The sequence below is a fragment of the Nyctibius grandis genome, chromosome 18 (assembly GCF_013368605.1).
Source record: "Nyctibius grandis isolate bNycGra1 chromosome 18, bNycGra1.pri, whole genome shotgun sequence".
NCBI lineage: Eukaryota > Metazoa > Chordata > Aves > Nyctibiiformes > Nyctibiidae > Nyctibius > Nyctibius grandis.
In genome coordinates, this window is record NC_090675.1 from 2,653,940 (window position 1) to 2,675,246 (window position 21,307).

The 21,307-nt window shown below is 42.2% G+C and overlaps 1 protein-coding gene across 2 annotated transcripts in view; it reads right to left on the minus strand.

The window, feature by feature from the left end:
- The window catches only part of RFFL (ring finger and FYVE like domain containing E3 ubiquitin protein ligase), a 31,019-nt gene that overhangs the window by 6,102 nt on the left and 3,610 nt on the right, over nucleotides 1–21,307 (minus strand). The window contains exons 2-4 of one of the 2 annotated variants that reach the window (XM_068415566.1): nucleotides 20,872–21,031; nucleotides 6,009–6,199; nucleotides 1,220–1,624 (exon numbers count right to left, since the gene is read on the minus strand). In XM_068415566.1, coding sequence (XP_068271667.1) covers nucleotides 1,220–1,624; nucleotides 6,009–6,194 — 591 coding nt within the window. In that variant the 5' untranslated portion in view covers nucleotides 6,195–6,199; nucleotides 20,872–21,031. Of the gene's footprint in view, nucleotides 1–1,219; nucleotides 1,625–6,008; nucleotides 6,200–6,943; nucleotides 6,998–20,871; nucleotides 21,032–21,307 lie in introns of those variants that run through there. The other variant, XM_068415567.1, reaches the window with a different exon arrangement.

Below are 21,307 nucleotides of genomic sequence, written 5' to 3' on the forward strand. Positions count from 1 at the left end.
AATGTTACCGTCCGACTTATCTGAGTGGTGACTTGTTAATATTTACAAAGCAAAAGAATAACAATAATGATGAAAGAGCCTGAGCTGTAGCAGGACGTCACGCAAGTAGAGAGAAAAAGCTGAAATGTACCATGGGGCAGTAAGGGAGGATGACAGAGCTGAACATGCTGGTAAAAACTGGGATGTCAATATCCAGAAAACCAGAGAATGAAAAGGCCCTTTAATGATTTGTAAAAAATGTCCTCCCAGGAAAACTTCTTCTGTACTAGATACATCTGCTGAGGAAGCAGAAGGTGCACACACTTTCACAGCTCTAGTCCACTGGGAACTAAATATACTTAATAACTCAGTAATAGAACTAGGAGCAGATGTCAAACACTGAGTAAACCTTCCATAGCAGATAGCAGAAAGACAAACAAAGCAAAATCAATAAAAAATAATTAAGCTCAAACACCCCCCGACAAGGTTCATCAGAACTGCAGGGTTCATCATAAACTGAAGACTGACAGCAGACTTGGGTTTTGTCTTCTATTCATCTTGGTGCAGGAGATAGCAGAAACCCCACCCACCTCACAGTCACCTTTCCCAGCAGTTTCAAATCCATGATTACTTTAAACTGTGCTTGCTGTCTTGCACATGAATTAAAGGACAATAACCATTTCATCTGACATCTACATACAACTGTCAGAAAGTTGTCAACATCACCACACAAGACAGATCTGTGCACCAACACAGACATCAAGTACCAAAGGAACCAGTCACAGGAGTATCTAGTGGCAATGGCAAGTGTGGAGCAGAGCACCAGAGAAAAAACATCTCAAATAGTGATGTTGTTCTGAGAGGAAGTGTTCAGTACATTCAGCACTGCCCACCAAATTAAATTCCGCTAATGCAGAAAGCGAATGGCACATCAGAGTTGGTGCAGCAGCAAGGCAAAAATAGTAAAAGTGTAAAATAACTCATCTTATTTTCCTAGTTATCCTGTAGGAAAGTGTGAGGTCCTCACTCCAAAGCCTGAGAAGAGCATGTATAAAATGCAACTGAAGTATTTTGTCATCTGTTCTAAGAGAAGCCCTCCTTGCTTTTTAAGCAGGCATCTTTAATGTAAAATTTTTTTGCCACATTATCTACTTGGAAAACCTCATGCAACATCTTAGTAGTTAATCCAAAACCAGAGATGAATGAGTGTGCAAAAGATGCTCCTGGCTAGAGACTGTACCTGTTCATGTTCCTGAGCTGGTGAACTTGAGGTGGGATCCGCAGACACGGGAGACGCATCAGGTGAGGTAGAAGATGCTGTGCTGGTCGGTGGGAGAATCACAAAGTCTTGCTGTCCAGAGGCACTAGTATTAATTGGGCTTGTTCTTATCTGATCTTCCTCGGTAATTATAGGCTGCTGGCCAAGAATCAGAAATACCAGGTCCTCCTTTTCACGACACAGCTCTGTGGAAATCTCATGGCGTGCCAAATAGTCTCGCAGATCCTTCACCTTCATCTTCATCAGCTCTTCCCGCTGAAAAGCTGTGGCTCGGAAACGCCGGCATAGATAGCAGAGAAGGGGGCCGCCTTCACGCTGGCTGGAGCAGGACCTACAAAACTTCTTCTTACAGTCCAAGCAGGTGTTCTGGTAAAGAGAAGGGAACAGAATCAAACCGATCCACCATGGCCTGCGACAGAGGCGCACGACTACAGGCACTGCTCCCCTACCATCCGGAAGCCAAAGGAAGGCACAGCCTCTGTTAAAGCACACAAAACCTGCTCATTTACGAAGTGCCAAGTACGTGACTCATGCTCCTAGATGAGGAAAAGGATTGATCCCGTGAGGAGATCACTAGATTCTTCATAGTTCTTAGAAAAGCACTACTTACACTGCATTTACTCCGAATTAAATACTATATTCTTAAACAATTCCCTCAAATGACAGGAGAGTTTTCTGCACCTTATTCCAGACCTGTTCATCCAGTTTAAGCCACAGATGAAATCAGGAGATATCGAGGAGGCAGCAGACTTCCAAGTGAATTACAGCCAGCTGTGCATTGCTTTATAAACAATGGAATATTGCTCTGTGCATTAAGCAAGCTCTAGCATTGGAAGGAACTACTTAAAAACATTTCTCTATTTCATAAATTTAATACTTACTACGTGTGACTTCCCTCCCACCCTTTTTTTCCCCTCCAATTTGCTGCAATCACTAAATTAATCTTTTTTTTACCATAAGAGGAAAAGCAAACAGCAAGGCTTGCAGTGTCTGACAGATATCAAAGAATTCAACATTTATTTATGCAATAAAAATAGCCTGCTTATTTTGAAAATAATATGCACACTGTGTGCCAGTTAGGTGCTAGACAGAAAGTGCTGGAAGTCTTGGAAATATTAGGTGCCAGATGTTTAAAAACTTTACAGATTAAATTCTGGTTTTTAATGTTTATATTTTATACTGGTCTGGTCTGGTCACTCAGGGCTCGATTTTCAGAAGTTCCAAGCACTCACAGTCCATGTTGAGTTCTGCAGAAACTTGACTGTTCAACACTTTGGAAAGTCAAATTCTACATTTTCCAACAGGAATAGCAGCAGAACAGCCGCGTTACGTGTCTTTTAAAAAGTCCTGAGGGAAGAAAGAACTGGTTTTAGTTCTGGTTAAAAATGCTAATTCACAGTCTCCGAGAAGACAAGCATCTCTCTGAAATCCTGACATCCTGACCCTTCAGAGCTATGCAAGGAAAAATACACATGCAGAGCTGGAGAAGCAACAAATACAAACTCAGAGACAAAAAAAAAAAAAGTCTCATGAATTTTTTCTAGTGATTAAAGAACATTTTTAACTTCACAGTTCAAAGCAAGCAGATGTTTCTCATGTTTTAAAAGGTGTAAATACACTACGTGCTTCCATAAGCTCCTTCTGATCCCCTTTCCAGCCTGGCAGCCCCCTTGCCCCACACACCCCCTTACAATTATAACCAACAGACTTCTCATTTAGACCCTGTAACAGACTTATATAATGACAGTTAGTGGAAAGAATCCCAATTTCCTGCCTAACTGTTTTAAGACATGAAAATTTCTACCACAGAGAGAATCTCCGGTCATGCAAACTTGAAACCCCATCTCAAAATTGCTGTTTGGGGGCCTGCCAAGTGACCTTCATCAATCACAAAGCAAGACAGGAAGGGCAATTTCCACATACCACCCCGTTTTGAAAAGTTTTCCTTAACTTGGTCATTATAAAAAGCATTAGTATGTAACTGACTTTTTTTGACCCTACAATTGCAGGAGCAATCCGGTTCCTCGGGAAATTTTCAAGGCAGAGACAGGAACTACTGGTTGTGCGTGTGTCTAGAGCAAGGGAACAAATGCTCCGTAAAGGCAGAGTAGTGGAAAATAACCCCAGTGACAACGCTTTCCCTCTCGCAACCACCCATCTCCGACAGGGGAGCAACCAGAACTGAGGGGAAAAAAATCCAAAACCCAAACAACTCTTCTTCACTCCAGCGGGGGGAAGCCTCCCCTGAGCTCTGCAGACTGCCAGGCTGGCTCCAAAGGGAGCCACTGTATGGCCACGGACCTTCCAGCCAGAAAACCCCTACTTGAGTATTCACATGTTTAGAGATCACATAAGGGAGCTCAGTACAAGGGCTGCATTATCCAACATGGGTTTTTTTGCAAGCAATTAACAGTAATAACATGAGTCTGCCTTAGTTATCAAATGATACATTTGAGAAGTCAAAATAAAACCAGGCATGTCTCTGGCTTATCAGTTCACCGCTAGGATTCATCTTCAGAGAAAAAAAATTCCCCAGCCTGTATCTGAGCATCAAGTTTTTAAACATGCACAGAAGCTGGTTGCCACATCTCAGTATCAAGCAGCTTTTACAGCTTCGATGTATTTGTTGAACTCTGACTGAAATGGCAATGATTGAAGACGCCGGTCTCTTCAGAATGATTAGTTTCAAATGTTGATGTAAATTAAAACCTGTTACTAAAAGGTCAGGCCACCTTTGAATGATGCTTACTAACTGGTAGCACAATCACAGGGCAGTCAAACAGAAGTGAAATACTTTAAATCAGAAGTCTGCCCAGAATGGAAGCTGTTCCTCGTTGTCTGCTCCACCAGCCAGTCTCCCAGAGACACCAGGATGGGGCTTTGATACACTTGGCTTGTCTCTGAATGCAGGATAAAATGAAGAAATGCCAACATTCAAGCTTTCACTACAGCTACTGTTGTTCGGGGATTTTTTTTGTTTTGTTTTGTTTTTTAATCTTACACTCTATCTTGGCAGCAGCTTTTTCTGCAAGCATGCAAAGAAAAGCATCTTCCTGAAAATGTCAGCCAATTTAAGGCACTGAAATCAGAAAATGGGAGAGGAAGGAATACCAGTCTGACATATCCACCAAGAATGCCTGCCGTAGCTTTCTGTCAGCAGAGAGGGAAATGAAGAATGCTTGTTTAAAATTTAAAAGATGTTGTGGAATCAGTTGGCTGTGGCAAACCAAGATCAAAAAGTCATCTAAAAGAAGGAAAACACAAAAAACCTCAGAGATTTTTTGTTACCACGATTAAATTTTATATCCTTTAAAGATGCTCCAACAGTTACTGAAAAGCATCCTATAAGTACATGCTCCATTCAAATGTCCCCTACCCTAATCCTTTTAGTAGGTGTCATGTTACATGAAAATTAAAATACAATTATGATAAAAGATCAAGTACTTAAGATACCATCAGTCTGCTTTTTGGGATTTTTTTGTTTGTTGGTTGGTTTTGTTTTTTTTTAAAGCAATCTAGGTTATCCTTATGGTCACCAGTGTGGAAGGAATTAATTTTTATCCATTGTATTTCAGTATAAACGTTAACTGGACACTAGAGTTCAAAGGTACTGCCTCTCCTGGCTGAGAATGCAGAGTTTTCCGTGGTCTCGTTGCAGTAAAGTGAGATTTCACACACTTCTTGGTTCATATCAACAGAATTAAAGAATGAACATGGCTTACAAACATGTCAGTGGTTTATAAGTTCTGTATTCAGCTTTCTTCTGGAGACCAAGGACTGATGGACGAGCTCTAGCAGCCCTTCCTGCAGCTGTTTAAGCTTTGCCACCCGTAGCCATCCAGCTCAAGTCAGTCGCAGCGGTTACTGCTCAGCAGTTGTGGTGGCAGAAGGAAGGTGGAAGGAAGGTTTAGGAGCCCCCCTTCGCTATACAAAATATAAACCTCAAACCCCTTTTCATTGCTAGTCGGCACTGAATGGGAGCAGCTGAGACACAAGCACACACTGTCCTCTGCCGCCCCAGTTACGCTGGCAGCCAGCTCCAGCAGGAACACCGGGAAGCGCTGGGGGCAGAAACATCTAAAATGGCTTCAGCAGATCCTCTACAATTTGCACACCAGAGCTTTACCCAGCCCCATCAGTCAGTATGTTTTCACGTGTCTGGAGCGGTACTGATGACTCTTACACAAGAGACTGCTTTAAAGACAGCTTATATTAGACCTTGTTTTAGAGGAGACCAGGAAAAACGGGACCATGGTTCTAGCACTGCTACTGTATAATCCATCCTTAACTGCGTGAATTGTTTTCGTTTCAAAAGCAGAATCGTCTACATCCACTATTTGCTACTATGCAGAAGAGTAAGCACTGGATTCAGAATAATTCTTTCCACAAGTGTTTGTAAAGATACATCACATTAATTTCCCCATCTAATCTAAAAGGGCTGTAGCCAAAATTCACTGTAATTTTAAATTCTCACATTATTAAGTTCAGTAACACGCTACATATAAGACAATTCTTAAGCCACAGAGTTGGGGCTCTGAACAACTTTCCTCACTAAACCATTTTTTCAAGCAGCTTTACAGGAACCACCGTGCCCAAATAACGTCCCAGACAGGGTTTGCTGTCTGATGTGCACCCATTTCTCTTCACATTGGCTCTCTGTAACCGAAAGGCAGGCAGATGGCACACTGCAAACCGAACGCTCCCCTAAGCGAGCAGTGCCAGGGACTCTGAGGGTCCCAGAGGGACTCACCTTCCGAGGAATGCTGAGGAGGTGCACCCCACAGGTTTTGCAGCTCGGCTCATAAGCAGTGGGAGACGGGCAGGAGCTGTACCCAGGGTTGGAATAGGCTTCGGCTCCCTCTCCCTGCTCCGGCTGCGGCTCTATCTCTTCGGGTGAGCCATCCAGACAAAACCAGTTACAACAGCTTGCCGACATACTAACTGAAAGTAGAAAAGGTACACGTTAGAAATGACACGGGAAACAACCTGTCAGCTAAAGTGAGAGCAAAGCATTAAATGCGTATTTCAGTTTCCCACCAGCAATTCATTTTTGACAATATGTGTAAGTTTTGATCTTTCCTCTAACTTGCAAGCACGTGCAAAAACCACACACCCCGTCCAGCCCAGTATGCCTTTTGTGAGAAAGAACAAATAAAGTTCAGGGTAGTTATTACTGGAATTTCCTAGATTTAAGAGATTACAGCAAAGATAAGATAAATTTTATGTTCCATTTGGCTATATGAAACTCTATAATCAAGTTTGCTGTAACAGGCTGTCTCTATTCCACATAAGCCATAATACACTGACTTCGTTTTCTGTGCATCAGGAAAAGCAAACAGAAGCTCAAATTAGATCTCATATATGATTTAAATAAAATTAGCAGCAAGATCATAGATGGCTATTCTTCAATTTTAGTCTAAATATCTCTACAGATTTCCAGCTGCAAATCTAAAAAGATAAAATAAAAGACAAGGACAGTGGAGCCACTGATTTAACATATGCCAGTTCTCAACTGAATTTGCAGCACAAGACTAAATCATCACACCGCGAGTAAATGTCAGTAACGTAAGAAAAATCAAACACTAGCTTCCGGTAACTTACTTGGGAAAACAATTGCATCCAAGACTCATAATCACTCGTTTGTTTTTTTTTTTGCAAGTCAAATAATGATATATATACACTTACCCAAATCCTAACAGTCCAGTGCAAAATGCACAGTTTTGGAGTCTTCGAAGACCACCCATGCAGCAGTATTCCAGAAACACACTGCTACAAACTTGCTTTTGGGAGTTTACAAAGCAATCTGAATTCGTCTGGGCATTCAGTTTCTAGAGCACACCCCACACGTCACCACTTACTGGCAAACAGAATACAAATCGCCTCCTCTGCATTTCTGCATTCACACTGTAGTTCCTGGACTGTGTTTCTTTTATGTCTTAAAAATCAGGTCCATCACTGATAGTGTTCAGCAAGAGGTTGATTTTATAAACTTCTGGAAATAAAATATCTCTCAGCTACCCAGCCAACTCATTTCTTTCGCCTCAGTAAATATTGCCGCTGTAAAACTCCAGATTCCCACAGGAAGGGGGCTGGTAGGAATCCTAAAGGTTATCTGGTATAATACACTAACACACTGTTCTGTTGGGGTTTGTTTAGCTTTGTTTTTAAGCTCTGTTAAGTCTTTTGGGTTGATGTACTTGAATTGGGAAGCTTTTGCAGTTTGGTGCAGTTCCAGTATCTGTAGCTTTAGTGGCATCTTTAATCCTTTCAAAATCTAGCGGAATGTGGCTCGTCAAAGTCGCTGCTGTCACTGCAGTGGACATATGCCTTTCCAAATCCACAATGGTGAGCTTACCAGTGAACTCTACCCTGCAGGCTCAGCAGCTGGGGATGTTTAAGTGAAAAATGTACAGATTCATGACACGACAAACAGTTCTTAGTGTAACTGACGTGCACAATGCTGTAGTGTAACTTGTACTTAGACTGGCACCTAGATCTCCGGTAACAGAAAAGGAGCACCAGCTGGCTGCTGGAGGGCCAGGGTGACCAAAGGCACGGCAGAGAGACACAGGGCACAAGACTTATTACAGATACCTGTGATATCAAAGACATCAAATGCTGATTCTATCAAACACTGAAAATCCCAACACTAAAGCGGCATCACCATGTTCTCCGTGCCCTACTATCCTCTCACCGAGTGCTGACAGAAAATTTTGGAAGTGCCTTGACCATCCTCCTGCCACACCCTTTGGAGCTATTCACAGACATAACAAGCAAGTCGCTGTGCTTCCCCAGCAGCTTCGGCCAGCCAACTACCTTGGCAGGAACGTGCGTGTCTGCACAGAATTCCCTGGGAATAGTCACCACACAGCAAAACAGCGAGAGTCTGCAGGCCACCAAGAGCTTTGATTTGTGTTACATCCCCGCGTACAAAACCTGGTGTCAGAAGACAATCAGCTGAAACACAGTTGTTATTTAGAAGCATAAGCAAGAATCAATGAAAAGCAGCGCAAGTTCTTCCTGACACACGGGGATCTGAAGCCTGAAACCATGAATGGCATAACTGGAGTGCCTTAGCCTAACATTTAGTTTCACATGCCACAGTACTCATCCTGTGTAAGCAGGGGTAATTATCACTTAATAATACATGGATAGACACATTCCATAAACAGAAATAATGTATCATCTATTTGTATTAGCTCTGCACTGCAATCAAAACACATATTTTAGATATCAAACATAAAAAAAAAAAACACTCTCTGCACATTAATTTTCAAGCAATCAGTACCGCTCAGAAGTTAACACATGCTTTCTATTGCAAAAATACTGAATTTCTATTTTAAACCATGCTGTTTGGAGGTTTCACTTGTTCTTAGGAACTGCAAATCTAAACAACACGAAAGCTGCACAGTGAAACAAGTATTCACAGCCTCCACAGCAGTGGAAAACTGTGTCCGTAGTCAGTTCTCTTCCCGTTTCCAGGACCCCTGCGAACTGAAGGCCACCCACGATAACAGAACACACAAATGCTACGGCCTGCCCCAAAAACTTTGTGTTCCTAAAAAAGACAGCCCTCTAATTCACTCTGGAACATTGCAACGTGTCAAATGCTGGGCAGAAAAACACAAGGGAGTGCACAAACCAGGATAAAATAAGACAGAACTCAGCATTCAGCTGGAGTTGTGTATTTGTGTAATTGCCAGGAAATGAAAAGATGGACAAAAGGCTCAGATGTTGCTTTAGAAGAACCTTAATCCTGCTCGTCTACAAAAGCATGGAAGGGAAACGTCCATAAACAAACAACTAATAACCAGGACTGTCCTCTGATCTGTAACGTTTTTCCAAAGACATCTCCCATCTTTAAGAGAAAGCAGCACACGGAAACACAACAGCCATTCCTACAACACAGGCACACCACTTCAGCCTGTACCAGTGTATGTCAGGTTTCAATCACTTAGGGACCTCTACATATAGGGGTAAGTTTAAGTTAGGGCTTGTCTACACGCAGCATTTACATTGACATAGATGCTTCACTGAAAACCACTTCATGCTGATGGCTGATAGCCACACAGAAAGGGACAGCTTTCACTGCACGATCAGCTCCTCCCCAGCACACACTCTGTGCTGTAGCAGGCATCCCATGCTTCTCTGTGCCACCACCAGCTCTTACTCAAAGCAGGATTCTCCTCCAGGCACACCGAGAGATAGCTGCCAGCCAGCAACCATCATCCCTCAACACAGCCTACAGGTCGGGGACAGCACCCCGGCGATGCCACAGCCTGCTCCAGCTGCAGCTCCGACTGCTCCTAGTGCAAGAAAAGGAGCTCGCAAGTGTTTCCACCTCTGCCCATCCAGTGGCCGTCACGCTCTGCATCTCAGTCAACATTGCCCAGCTAACGTAGATATGTGCTACCATTTCCAAATTCCCAGGAGACCACAATGGCTGAAAAGCAAGAGTTATACTGTTGATAGCTGGAACATGCACTGGCTGCTACATGGGGACTTAAAATGCTGCCACCAGTTAGGCGAAGCTTTGCTGACTGGTGGCTATACTACCAGGCAGACATGACTGAGGCTTAAGATGCTAAAACATCTCTGTATCTGCCTACAGCTGCACTAAGACGACAACAAGGACTATGTCTGGCTTCTTTTCATGACTGCTCAGGAATTTGGGGCTGGAATGCAGTAGCACCAAGACACTTGACTTAAGGGATCAAAAGGAACTGAGCTCCCATGAGCAGCTGATTTTTCTCCCACAGGAGGAGAAGCCACAGCAACAAGTACTCCTCCTCCTGAGAGGCCTTCAACCACTGGAACACCAGGGCTGATGACCCTTGAGGCTACTGTGAACGGAGAAGGGTGCCAAAAAGGGAGGGAGATGCAAGACAACCAGCAGCTTGGCTAGGGCATGCTTGCCTACGATAATGTTTGCTCATTAGCTCTATCAGCTGCCCTCGTACCTCCTAATTTAGAGGAAGACTCTGTTCACCACAATGAGCTGCTTTTCTATGAGCTCCCTGAACCATCAGGCTCCTCTTCCCATCTCATTCATCGAGAGGCCATCCTCCTCGACTACTTTCTTACTACCTTACAGAACCCCCCTATGATCCCGAATTGCCTCCTCCCATTTCTCAGAGGTTTCCATGAGATTACTGCAAAGCATCTCAGCCTTCTCTCTCCACCTTCCCCTCACTCTTTACCAAACTCCATGTAACTGCCAACTGCAGAATCCAGTAACGTCCATGTGCTTCACGTATAGATGCTACACAGCAATGCACATCCAACCTGTTATCCCTTGTGTGGCCTCCACAACAGCAAAGCCACACTCCTCGGCAAGACACAATTTTCAAGGCAATACACCAAGGCTGGGATTACTGCTATTCACAAAAGCAGTTGTTTCTGCCATTTTTAGTAGCTTAAAGATCACTGAAATCTATTCAGAAAGCCAGAACAGGGCAGTGTGGCTTTAAAATATTCATGTCTTGCTAAAGTACATTTAAAATTATTATTTTTGCATTATTATTCCATGCTGTATCCCCTGCAAAATTCATCAGAAGCCACTTTCATGAATGCTGTTTTTCAATGATTTAAGTATTTAACGAGTTACCATCTTGGTTCCTCATTAATAGCAGTATACAGCTGCTCATCTTGTTAAGTAAACCTGCACTGATAAGAAATGCCTTGCTAAAATCAATTTCACTAATAACCTACCACTTACAAACTGCGTTCACAGCTTGCTTGGTCAAAAATTAGTATTTACTTGGTAACAGCTATCGAATAACCTGCTCAAATGATATTTATACATGAAGCATTATTTTATCAGCCTGTGTCACAGGCACACAGACCTGAATTATGATAAATGGGAGCAACCATATGTTGGGACAGGTGGAAGTCAGCAAATCAGCCGTTCGCAGTAAACACGAGGCAAGGAGGCAGGTTGCCAGTCGGAGCGTGACATTTGCAGAGGTGGTGTCTCATCCAGTACGAAGCATAAGGAAAGGAAGAGTAGGGACCAGCCCTGGCTGGTCACAAAGCATGTAAATCTAATTTGCTATGTACAACAACTGGATTGAACACAGATTTTTACATAGGGGTAGAAAAAGAAATGTATTTATGCATAAAGGTACTAGTTCACATGGGCATAAGGTGACAACATGCACATCTTGCAAAAATATGTAAATAAATATCAGCAGAGCAAGAAACATGAGTGTTCAAGAGGGGAGAGAGACTGAAATTTTGGTATAGAAGGAGGAGACATTTTTCCATTTTGTTCTGTGCCTTCAAAATATCTGGAGACATTTACCATCTCTTACATCATGTAAGTACGTAACCAATAATCTTTACAAAGACAAATATATGATTGCTCACAAGTTTGATCAGCAACTTTGATGTCAGTCTAAAATTTTTCAGGCGAGAAATTGGCCAGCTACGAAGGCAGAAGGCAGAGCATTCAGGTCAATCTGCACTGAGCACAGCCAGAACCAGGTGTCCAGGTTAGTTTCTGTGGCGTCTTGGTCAGGCTTCTGTGCACCCAAGAGTGCCTACGCTCTCGGGGACATCGGGGCTAGCAGTTGCACTTGAGCAGCATCCGCATACTCACATCCTCTGGCTGCTTTCGATGGACAGAGCAGGCTGATACTGGCACCCCCCATGCCCGTACGCTGTCTAGACCTTCCCTGTCGGATGTGGACAGCGCGTGGCTGGTAGCTCAGCTTGTGCCTTCTGCTAATCCATCTTCAGATCCTCTTTAATACAGCATGATACAGCTGCATCTGTGCTTCTCCCCCTCAGAGATGCCTTCAAAAGCCTCTACGTGTGGGCACAAGGCGTCTCAGAAGCAGGAGACGCAGCACATCCCAACGCGTCCAGCCAGGAGCCAGATCAAGGAGCGTGGCACACAACTGGATTCAACAGCTTGCGCGCTCACTAGGTGCGGCGCTTTTCCGAGCGCGCGAGCCCAAAGGAAGAGAATTTGGCTGCACACCAGCATTTTAATCAAGGAAGTGACATCCATTTACCACAGAGCAGAAAGTAAACAGCGTAGCCGTTGGGGCAGGGTGCAAAGCAGCGCAGGAAAAAGCTGGAACGGGGCCACGGCAGTTCAGCACAGAGACAGGCACACACAGCTCCACTGAACTGCTATCGCCCTAAATTACTGCCGATCCGAGAGAAGTACCGAGAGTAACTTCCTAGTTATATGGTAGAGAAGAAACCATCATGCAGACAAACATTCTCTTATACTGCTATAATCTGGTTTACATTGGAGTAAATCATTTGCAAGGTAAACCCTTAGAAAATTTGCTTAAGTGAGAGGAAAATTAAGAATCAGAGTTCTCAAATACATGAAAAAAAATACAGTGGGTATCTAAGAACACTGCAGCTTTGTCAGTGTTTATCAGCATGCTCTGCTACAAGTAATTTGCAAGCTTACTCTCAGCAACACTTGCTGATGTGTTTGTTAGAAGATTTACAGATCGATCTTCAGTGAAAGCACCTTTGCCCATCAGCAAATCCCACCGATACTGTTACAAGCACAAAGGATCTAAGCTTCAAGCACATCTTCAAAACCAGAGAGCTGCAATTTTCATTTTAAAATCGAGAAAATGGTTTAGAAAGCTGTGTGATTTATAGAGCATTGCATGGGAAGCTAATTCCAAAGGCAGAAACCGAAACCCACTTGACTCCCAGCCTTGCGCCTGAATTGCAAACTCAACACTCGTGCTACACTGGAGAGGGAAAGGGGGCGAGTAAAACCAAACGATTTTTCCCAATTTTAACATGAGAAGCTTGGAAATGCTGTTCTGTTTTAAAAGGAACTGGGTACCTGGGGTGTGTATTACTTCAATATAAACTGTTTATTGTGACCCAAAATTGCACTTTATATATTGAAAAATATTTAGATAAAAAGTTCTTCTTGCTATTAACTGTAATTAGGTCTCTAGACATCTGCCAAGATGGAAATTCAACAACAGCCTTTTTCCTTTGCAAGTCAGCAACATTCTTCCAGCAAGTTAACACAAAACAACACAATGTGATTAATGAAAGCATGTGACTAGTGTTAGAAAATTATTTATCTTACTTAGTCTATCTTAATTCCTTAGTCCCATACCTCTTCCCAAGTAAAGTGCTGTGACCTCAGATAGACTATCCCCCTTCCACTCTCCTGCTATGCTGAAAAACAATTAAAAAATGCAGTGCACTCCTTCACACCACTATAGTATTCATCAGCAAGACAAAAATTAAGTCAGCTCTAACATATAGCATGAACCAACTCAGAAAGAGAAGAAAGAAAACTCTGGACAAGCAAGATTCCATCTTGTTACCATCCCCACCCTCCTGGCATCCTGCGTGGGTGTACGTCTGTCTCTATCCTTTGTCCCACACACAAAAGTGGCAGTGAAAGTGGAAGCTCTGTCAAAATGAGCAGTCCAGGAATCCCAGACTATCACATACCATTTCAATCAGTCCTTTTCATTGTGAGGAAAAAGGTCAATGCTGGCTTGCGCTCTGAATTTTTTTCTCCTTTCATTCACACCATCACAAGTCTTCCTTGGATTTAGTTTCAGCCAGCTGGTTTTTTTCAAGCTGCTCAAATAGTAATTAGAATATGTAGCAATAAATTTCTAAATGAAAACCTGGAAATTTAAAGAACTGTGTAGCTTCCTTAACCAGCTCTATTCAAGGGAGGTCGTCATTCCACACTCTCCAGACTTCATCTCAAAACCCACCTAGACCGCTCTTCTGCGACAGCCACGCGGCAATAGCTGGGGGAGGTTAGCTGGATCCGTGCCCACCTGAAAGCCAGAAATGGTCTCCAAAGGCAAAACATAAGATTTTCAGGGAGTCTGCCTCCTCCGAGCGCTACAAATACCTCACGCTCTTTGCAAATTTCACATTGCCCAGAATAGAAAGCTGCTCAAACTAAGTTTCTGCTGTGCTGCAAAAGACTGCTATGAACTAAATGACTTCAGCATTCAGCTATTACAAACAGGAGCAGTTCCACAGTTTAACCAGGGACAGCTTTGAATCACCTCAGCTTTCACAATGGAAGAAGGTAACCACTATCGGATGGCTTTAATGATACTCTTCTAAATGGGGGGAAATGCAGGGAGCTGGAGAAAAAAGGGGAGGAGAAAGGATGTCAATTTGTACATTCATCATGTCACGAGAGTTCCCACTTCAGATAAAAAGAGATCAAGCTATTTCTGTTGAAATCCTTGGCCCAAGAGGCCTATGATGACAGCTGCACATCTCGTTTCATTGTGACAGGAGGTTTCTCTCCAACTGGATAAATTACATATTCATCAACGGTTCAGCTTTGGAATGAAGCACGAGCATATGGGAGCAGTTCAACGGAGGAGAAAGAGAGGCATTATCCCAGACACAGCTCCTCAAACTGATAAAAACCCTTACCCCCAATCCACAGAGGCAGGGTAAGGACAGAGAAAACAGGAGGGATCTCACCACAAATTGCAGCGATGTGCCCAGAAAGTCCCTATGCACCTGGTGTACCAAGCACAAGGGCCCAGAGAGATGGAGCAGCTGTTCCCAAAATAGAGACAGTTATAAGTACAGCCCTAAGTCTTGCAGTATTATTCATCCAACAGCTGAGCTTGTGTTGGAGGTGGTACAGTATCAGCAGTCAGAATTACATTAAGTTTGTCTGAAATTGGGATTGCAGTTGGCACTAATGCTCTAAAGACGCCGTGCTATCACTGGCTCTCAGACACCCGGAATCAAGAGTGTTTGCTGATAAGCTACAACACCAGTTGGAAATCCTTTGAATTACTTCTCATGCCAAGCTTTGGGTTTATTTTTTAAACAGTAAACTTGTAAATCTTTTTTTTTTTTCTCCCCAGAAATCAAAAGATAGCCTCAAAATTCCTCACACTCAAAGCCTACTCTTCCCCGCACCCCCTTATTTCGGGAACTGTTAGTAGAAAATCAACCTAAACCCCACGGAATTCATACTTGCGGAAAAGTGCACGTTCAGATCGATGACACTGCAGTAAAACTGCACGCCACAAAGATCTGTGCAGACTGGTAGGCAACTTCTAACCTATTTAACTGTAGCCTGAAAAAAGACCATTTTTATTTGGCTAGACTGAAAAAGATCTGAATGTATATAATTGAGGCACATCATAACAAGTACAAACACCACAGCCTCATTTCATAGCTATGCCTATTCCAAATGAATCTGAATTCAAATCCAAACTAGGTGCTGAAATAGAACAAAATGCAACTGCATATCATCTCCTTCGGTAGATGTGTACAAAGACCAGCACATACATCACATCTGGATGGTGTGGAAAGCTCTGTTCTCCCAGGCTGCAGAAATACTTCCAAGTGTGTCAGCAGTTAAAGCAAGGTCCAGGATATTGAATACAGCACTGAAAAGCAGCAAACTCGAATCCTAGTTTTGTTGCTGAGACAACAAAAGATACCAGAATCAAAAAGTCAGTTTATTTATGGCTTAGTCGCCTCACCTGTGAACAAAGGAAAACACCCCGCCCTCGTTTGAAGTAAGTTAGTACAGGTGAAAGTTTGAGAGAGACTTTGAAGTTGCACTCTTAAAGCATATTAACTATCATTTTGGTGCCAATCTCCATTTAGCCCTGAAGTGTTTGAAATTCAAAATTGCTTCCTTGCAACCCTGGATAAGAGCTTGAAAACAGAGGGAAAGTTCAAGCCTTACCATCCAGCGTCTGTCAGTAGGACTAGCGTGAATCACTCACAGCATTCATGGGACAGACGGGAAAAAGTCCATTTCCAACCATCTACAGAGTGTGTTTGTAGGGCTGAGAGATCCTAAACTGTTGCTTTACCACTACCCTGGTTCAAGTGCCACGTCGCTCTCCTTCCAGCCTCAATCTCTGCAGAATGCTAAGGACTAGTAACCCCAAAACAATCCAGACTGAGATCTGGGCTTTACTCTAACTGAAACATCAACAAAGCCAACAACCATCTTGTCCTGTATTTTTGGTTACTGAGTTGAAGGGCAACATCCCCAGGAGATTCAGAGACTGCGAGGATACTCGGTAATGAAAGCTTCAAACGGCCTTCAAGGACCTGCATCTTCTGGACTCCCTACCTTTGTCACCAGGAGGAAATTTCCCATATATGGCCCAAGCCAACAAGCAGTCTAGGGTCACATTTCAGTTCACGGCTCTTGGCTAAGCCCAAGCATTCAGACATCATGAGTCAGTGCTCCAGAAATCATTGGGTTTTGTAAACCGACAAATCTATTTCACTTTGTTTTTGTTTTAATTTGTCTGGGGTTTGTTGGGGTTTTTTCTCAACCTTTGCAGTACACAGGCATCATCACATTGTCATTTTCCTTCTCTGTAACTGGGAGGAGCACTTTTTTTTTCCATTCAGGGTTTATTTGCTTTGTAAAATGACAGACAAGATTTTTATATGAACACTAAATCCTGGCATTGGGGCATTAAGAAAAAAACAACATACCAACTATCGTGGAAGCTGGGAACAGATACTGTGCTGTCTTGTACTTTCACACAGCCCTTTAACAACAAAGAACGCTTATTTTTTTAAATAAAACCTCAGAACATCTTCACTTCCGTTCTCAGATCCCTAACAAAGAATAACTTATCTGGCATTTCAGCACAAGCAGACATGGCTTCTGCTGCTAAGAACCTCTCTGTGACACAATCTTTTCCACCCACAACCTCGTAACATCAACATGAACTTTCTTCCATTTTGAGTTCTACATTTCTCGGTTCAATAGTTCAGCAGAAACTGCCCCATTTTTGACTACACACACAAAATCACATACCACTTACTCCTATTTTTAAAAAAGTTCAACAAATTCCGTGGGGTAATTACTTTCAGATTAGTAATGGTATAAATTAATACGGGACAATTGGGGCTGAGGATTTTTGGTTTCAGTTTCTAGCTCTGTTAGGGACACTGCGCATCTGGGCCACTTCCAATTCCCTGTGCCTCAGTTTTCCACACGTAAAATACAGATAACACCTCATCAGGGAGCGGAATCAAGTTAATATTTCATTTCTTCAAAGCAGGACTCTATTCATAATGGAATTAAATACTTCCAGAGAACTATCACGGCTCACAGAAGCAAGGCACTTCTGGGAGGAAATGCTTATATCAAACAACCTCTTGGCACTTTTGCAGAGCATCCTAACAACTTAACATGAGAACAAAACACATAAATAGAAAAACAAAGGACAAGACAAGATGATTTTGAGGCCAACTTCATGATTTACACAAGTGCAAAAGACAATGCAAGTCCAGTTAGGTTTTTGGTCTTTTTTTTGTCAGGGTTTGTTGGTTTGTTTTAACTCTTTACCAGTACACAGTAAAAATTATGGTAACATGCAGAATAAAATATTGCTCAAAAAGTCTGGTTTTACTGAATGGAGCATTTTAACTTTTTTAAAAAAAAAGTGTCACTGACAAATGTGGCCTCGTCAAACAAACAAAAAAAAAAGACGGTCTTGGTACTGGAGACAAGAATAACATCTGAAGGAGGCAGCATGCTATCAAGTCACTGTTTAGAAAAACATCCAGGATTTTAGATTTCAAATCTTCTGTGGATGTTGTAAAAATTCCTTTTAATTTAAAAGTTCAGAAGGTTCAATAAATATTTTCAGACTGTTTCCTCATAATCAAGGATTAAAGCTGATCAGTCAAGTACACAGTAGACAGTAATAGTTTATATCCTTTTCTTCACATTTGTTTTTATGAGGGGAATTTTTAGGAAATACTACCACGTATTACAGATTGAATTTCAAGCTTGCATCTGTTATTGCAGGCAGAGCAACAAAAGCTTTAGCTTGTATTATTAAGAGTCACATCCAGAAGCAGAAAAACAAGCTTAGGCCTCCATAACAATATCTTACCAAGTTACTTAGGTTTTGAGCACAACAACGCTTGGAAAACACTAAGAGACAGGACTCGTTCCAAGAACAAATATCTTACTTCCCTTCGACAAAGTAAAGCCTTTCATGAACTGGGCTTGGGTCTGGCCTACGTTCTCTTGTATGAAAAAGCTTCATTATACGCAGTCGGCCACATTGAAAATGTGATACAAATGGCATTTAACGCAGCAAAAGGTGAACTAACTAAAATGGTAAAACTGTGTTAAACCTGCTATTTATTATCTCTAAAATATAGACATTTTGAAAATCTTTAAATAGGTTTTCACCCACAGAAGAGTTCAGAGATGGTATCAGCACCACTCATGACGATCAGATAAAGCTATTTGCAGATTTAAGATGTCTCTGGAGGCAGACGCCGGCAGATAAAAACAAAGTACTTGCAGCATTTCTTTTTTAAGTGTGTTACTTTGCTATATACAAGTAGTCATTTACTGGTGCTTTGAATTCCAGCTGTGTTCTCTAGGCACATTTTGCAGGCATCGCACGCCACTCCTGAAGCTCCAGCAGCAAGCTAAACAACAAATTTTAATTCTTTTCAGGAATTTCTTACTTCATGACATTCTTGATGCAGTTATTTCCATTGCAAAAATCAGTCTGTGATGTGCCTTGAAGTCAGAGGAGCAAGTAACACGAAGCAAGAAGTATAAATTACAACAGGAATAGAAAGAACAAGAAGTTGGTTAAAAAGAAGGCTGAGGTTTGGGGCTTTATTTTTATTAAATACCTGCATCAACTCCCTCTTGCTTCTCCTCTGCATAAGGGATGAGATCTTACTTGTCTTATCTGAGAACGCTTTGCACAAAAAGACGCACAACCACGGACTAGATTTGACTAAGCCGACAAGGAAACACATGACCGCATGCAACAACTGATAAACCTTGCAATGTGAGAAACAGAAGGGATGAATTATGCAAGTATCGGCCTCTGATAGCAGGAAGAAACCTGCGCTCTGAGCTCCGAGAGCATAAATCAGCCTCTGTATAAGCACCAACTTCAATTCCGACTTTTTTGATTATACAGTCGAAATGGACTTTGAAATCTACACTTTATTTGGAATCTGAAGAATAAACTGTTTCCAAGCTATTTTGTAACGCTGCTGCAATGGCCTCAAGACAGCCAGTAATTTAGACAGCTGTGCGACAGCCACAGAGGCTGCGTTTCAGAAATCGCCCTGCTCTGGAACAATTGAAACTTTCTCCAGGCCGAAGTCTGCACACAGAGCGCAGTGTTTCCCTGCAAGCACACAACAGTTTCATTATTGTTTAACTACCAAAAACCAGCTCCAACAATCTATCAAGCCTGACATTTTATCCGTCTCTGCTGCAGCCCAGAATACACAGCATATATAGGAAGGGGTTCAAGGATTCGGTAAGTTATTTTGTTAATCTAAACAGAGAAACATTTCCCTCCTTTGAACCATTAATTTGCCATTTTTAAAACCTGTTCAGGAAACCATGGGCCTGTTTGTCCTCCAAATTATCAAATCCAAGTATCTGTAATAAAGAAATCTATTCCACCAGATGAATAAAAGCTCCATTAAGATATGTATAAAACAAATTCAAAGGCAATGCTATAGAGAAGGGACTCCTCCCTGGAGCAGAGCAGCAGTACCAGTTGCAGTCCCAGCCCAGCCATGATTCCTGTAACACCAAACTACAGCAGAGCATTAACTTGCCGCGCACCAACCCTCCCACCCTGGGAACGCCACTGCTCAGCAGGTTTCCAAACAACTGTGGCTCAGGCAAAGTCCTAAGGAGCACCAACATGTTCATGGAAGAAAACTTATCAATGCATGATGCAACCTCATAGAGTATGTCCTCAAACAAAAAATTATTCATCTGAGGGATTCTAACAACTCAAAGTAGCTGAGTGAATGACACGTGGAAGTCATTCACTGATGCCAGCAGCAACTGCTTTCCGAGCAGTTTATTTTGACATCAACAAAAAGTGGCGTCACATCAGTTTCAGTCTGGACTCCCACGGATGCAATATGATGGGTTCTGACTCGTTTGGGGAGCGAGCCAAACCAATATAAGCTCACACACGCAGTAAGTGGCATTGATTCAATGATGCCGCTTGTGACGTTGCAATTTGAAATTATCCCTGTGTATATATAAAATATATAATGCCCAAAGGAACTATCCTTCTGCAGTAGAGGTTACTATGCAACAAGCTACTCCCAAGAGACAGTATTTTAAATTTGCCCGTTTAAAATCTCACTTCACATCAGTCTAGAGGCTAAACTAAAAGATTCAAAGCATATGCTGCTTAATTATATTCCAATAAGCGTATCCCACAACCTTCTGAAGATAAATAAAAAGGTGGCAGCATAAAAAAAAGCTGATGTTAAATTAGTATTTTAGTCAACACTGAAATACAATGTGGACATTCCTATTCCAAGACTATTTGGCAGAGAAGCCAGAGAGCATTAGAGAAAGAAGACTAATTAATATTTTGGAGTAAAGTGAAAACCTCAGAAGCAATTAATGTGAAGAATTCTTTGATTTTACAGACACTGAGAAGAATAAACAGTGTCTCAGAAAGCAACAATTCTTTTTAAAGAAAGTCACTTATGGGAACATAAATTTTAAAAGCCAAAAAGGGCTTTCAGAGGTTAGAATAAGCCATCTCTCAGCTCTGAGAAAGGAGGCAGAAACTAATACAAAATCTGAATTCTTGATCCAACAGTCATACCTTGTTTCTTAAAGAAAACGGTAACTTTTCAACCTTGCAACGTTCTTTGAAGACTGAATAATCGCCTTTGGAGGGACACACCATCAGGTGGTTAGAAGACTTGGCATGCAGACGAGTTCTGTTTCTGACATCAATTCAGCAGTGATGCAATTCTCTCCATCTGTTAAACAGAGATTACACTTACTCATCCCTGCAAAGAGTTCCGTGCTCCCTGAATGCCAGTTCGTGTGAGTTCAAAGCACTAATTTCTGGCTTCTTGTAATGATCATCCCTGGGAAGGGGAGGAAAACAAGCTTGGTATGGGCAGACACAGATAGGTACTATCAAGACTAATAACTGGAATTACTTTGAGGAGCAGGAGACTGGCTGGGGTTTCGCAATGGAAGCAGGCGATCAGGGAGGGCTGGAGAAACATTTGCACCACGTGAATATATTT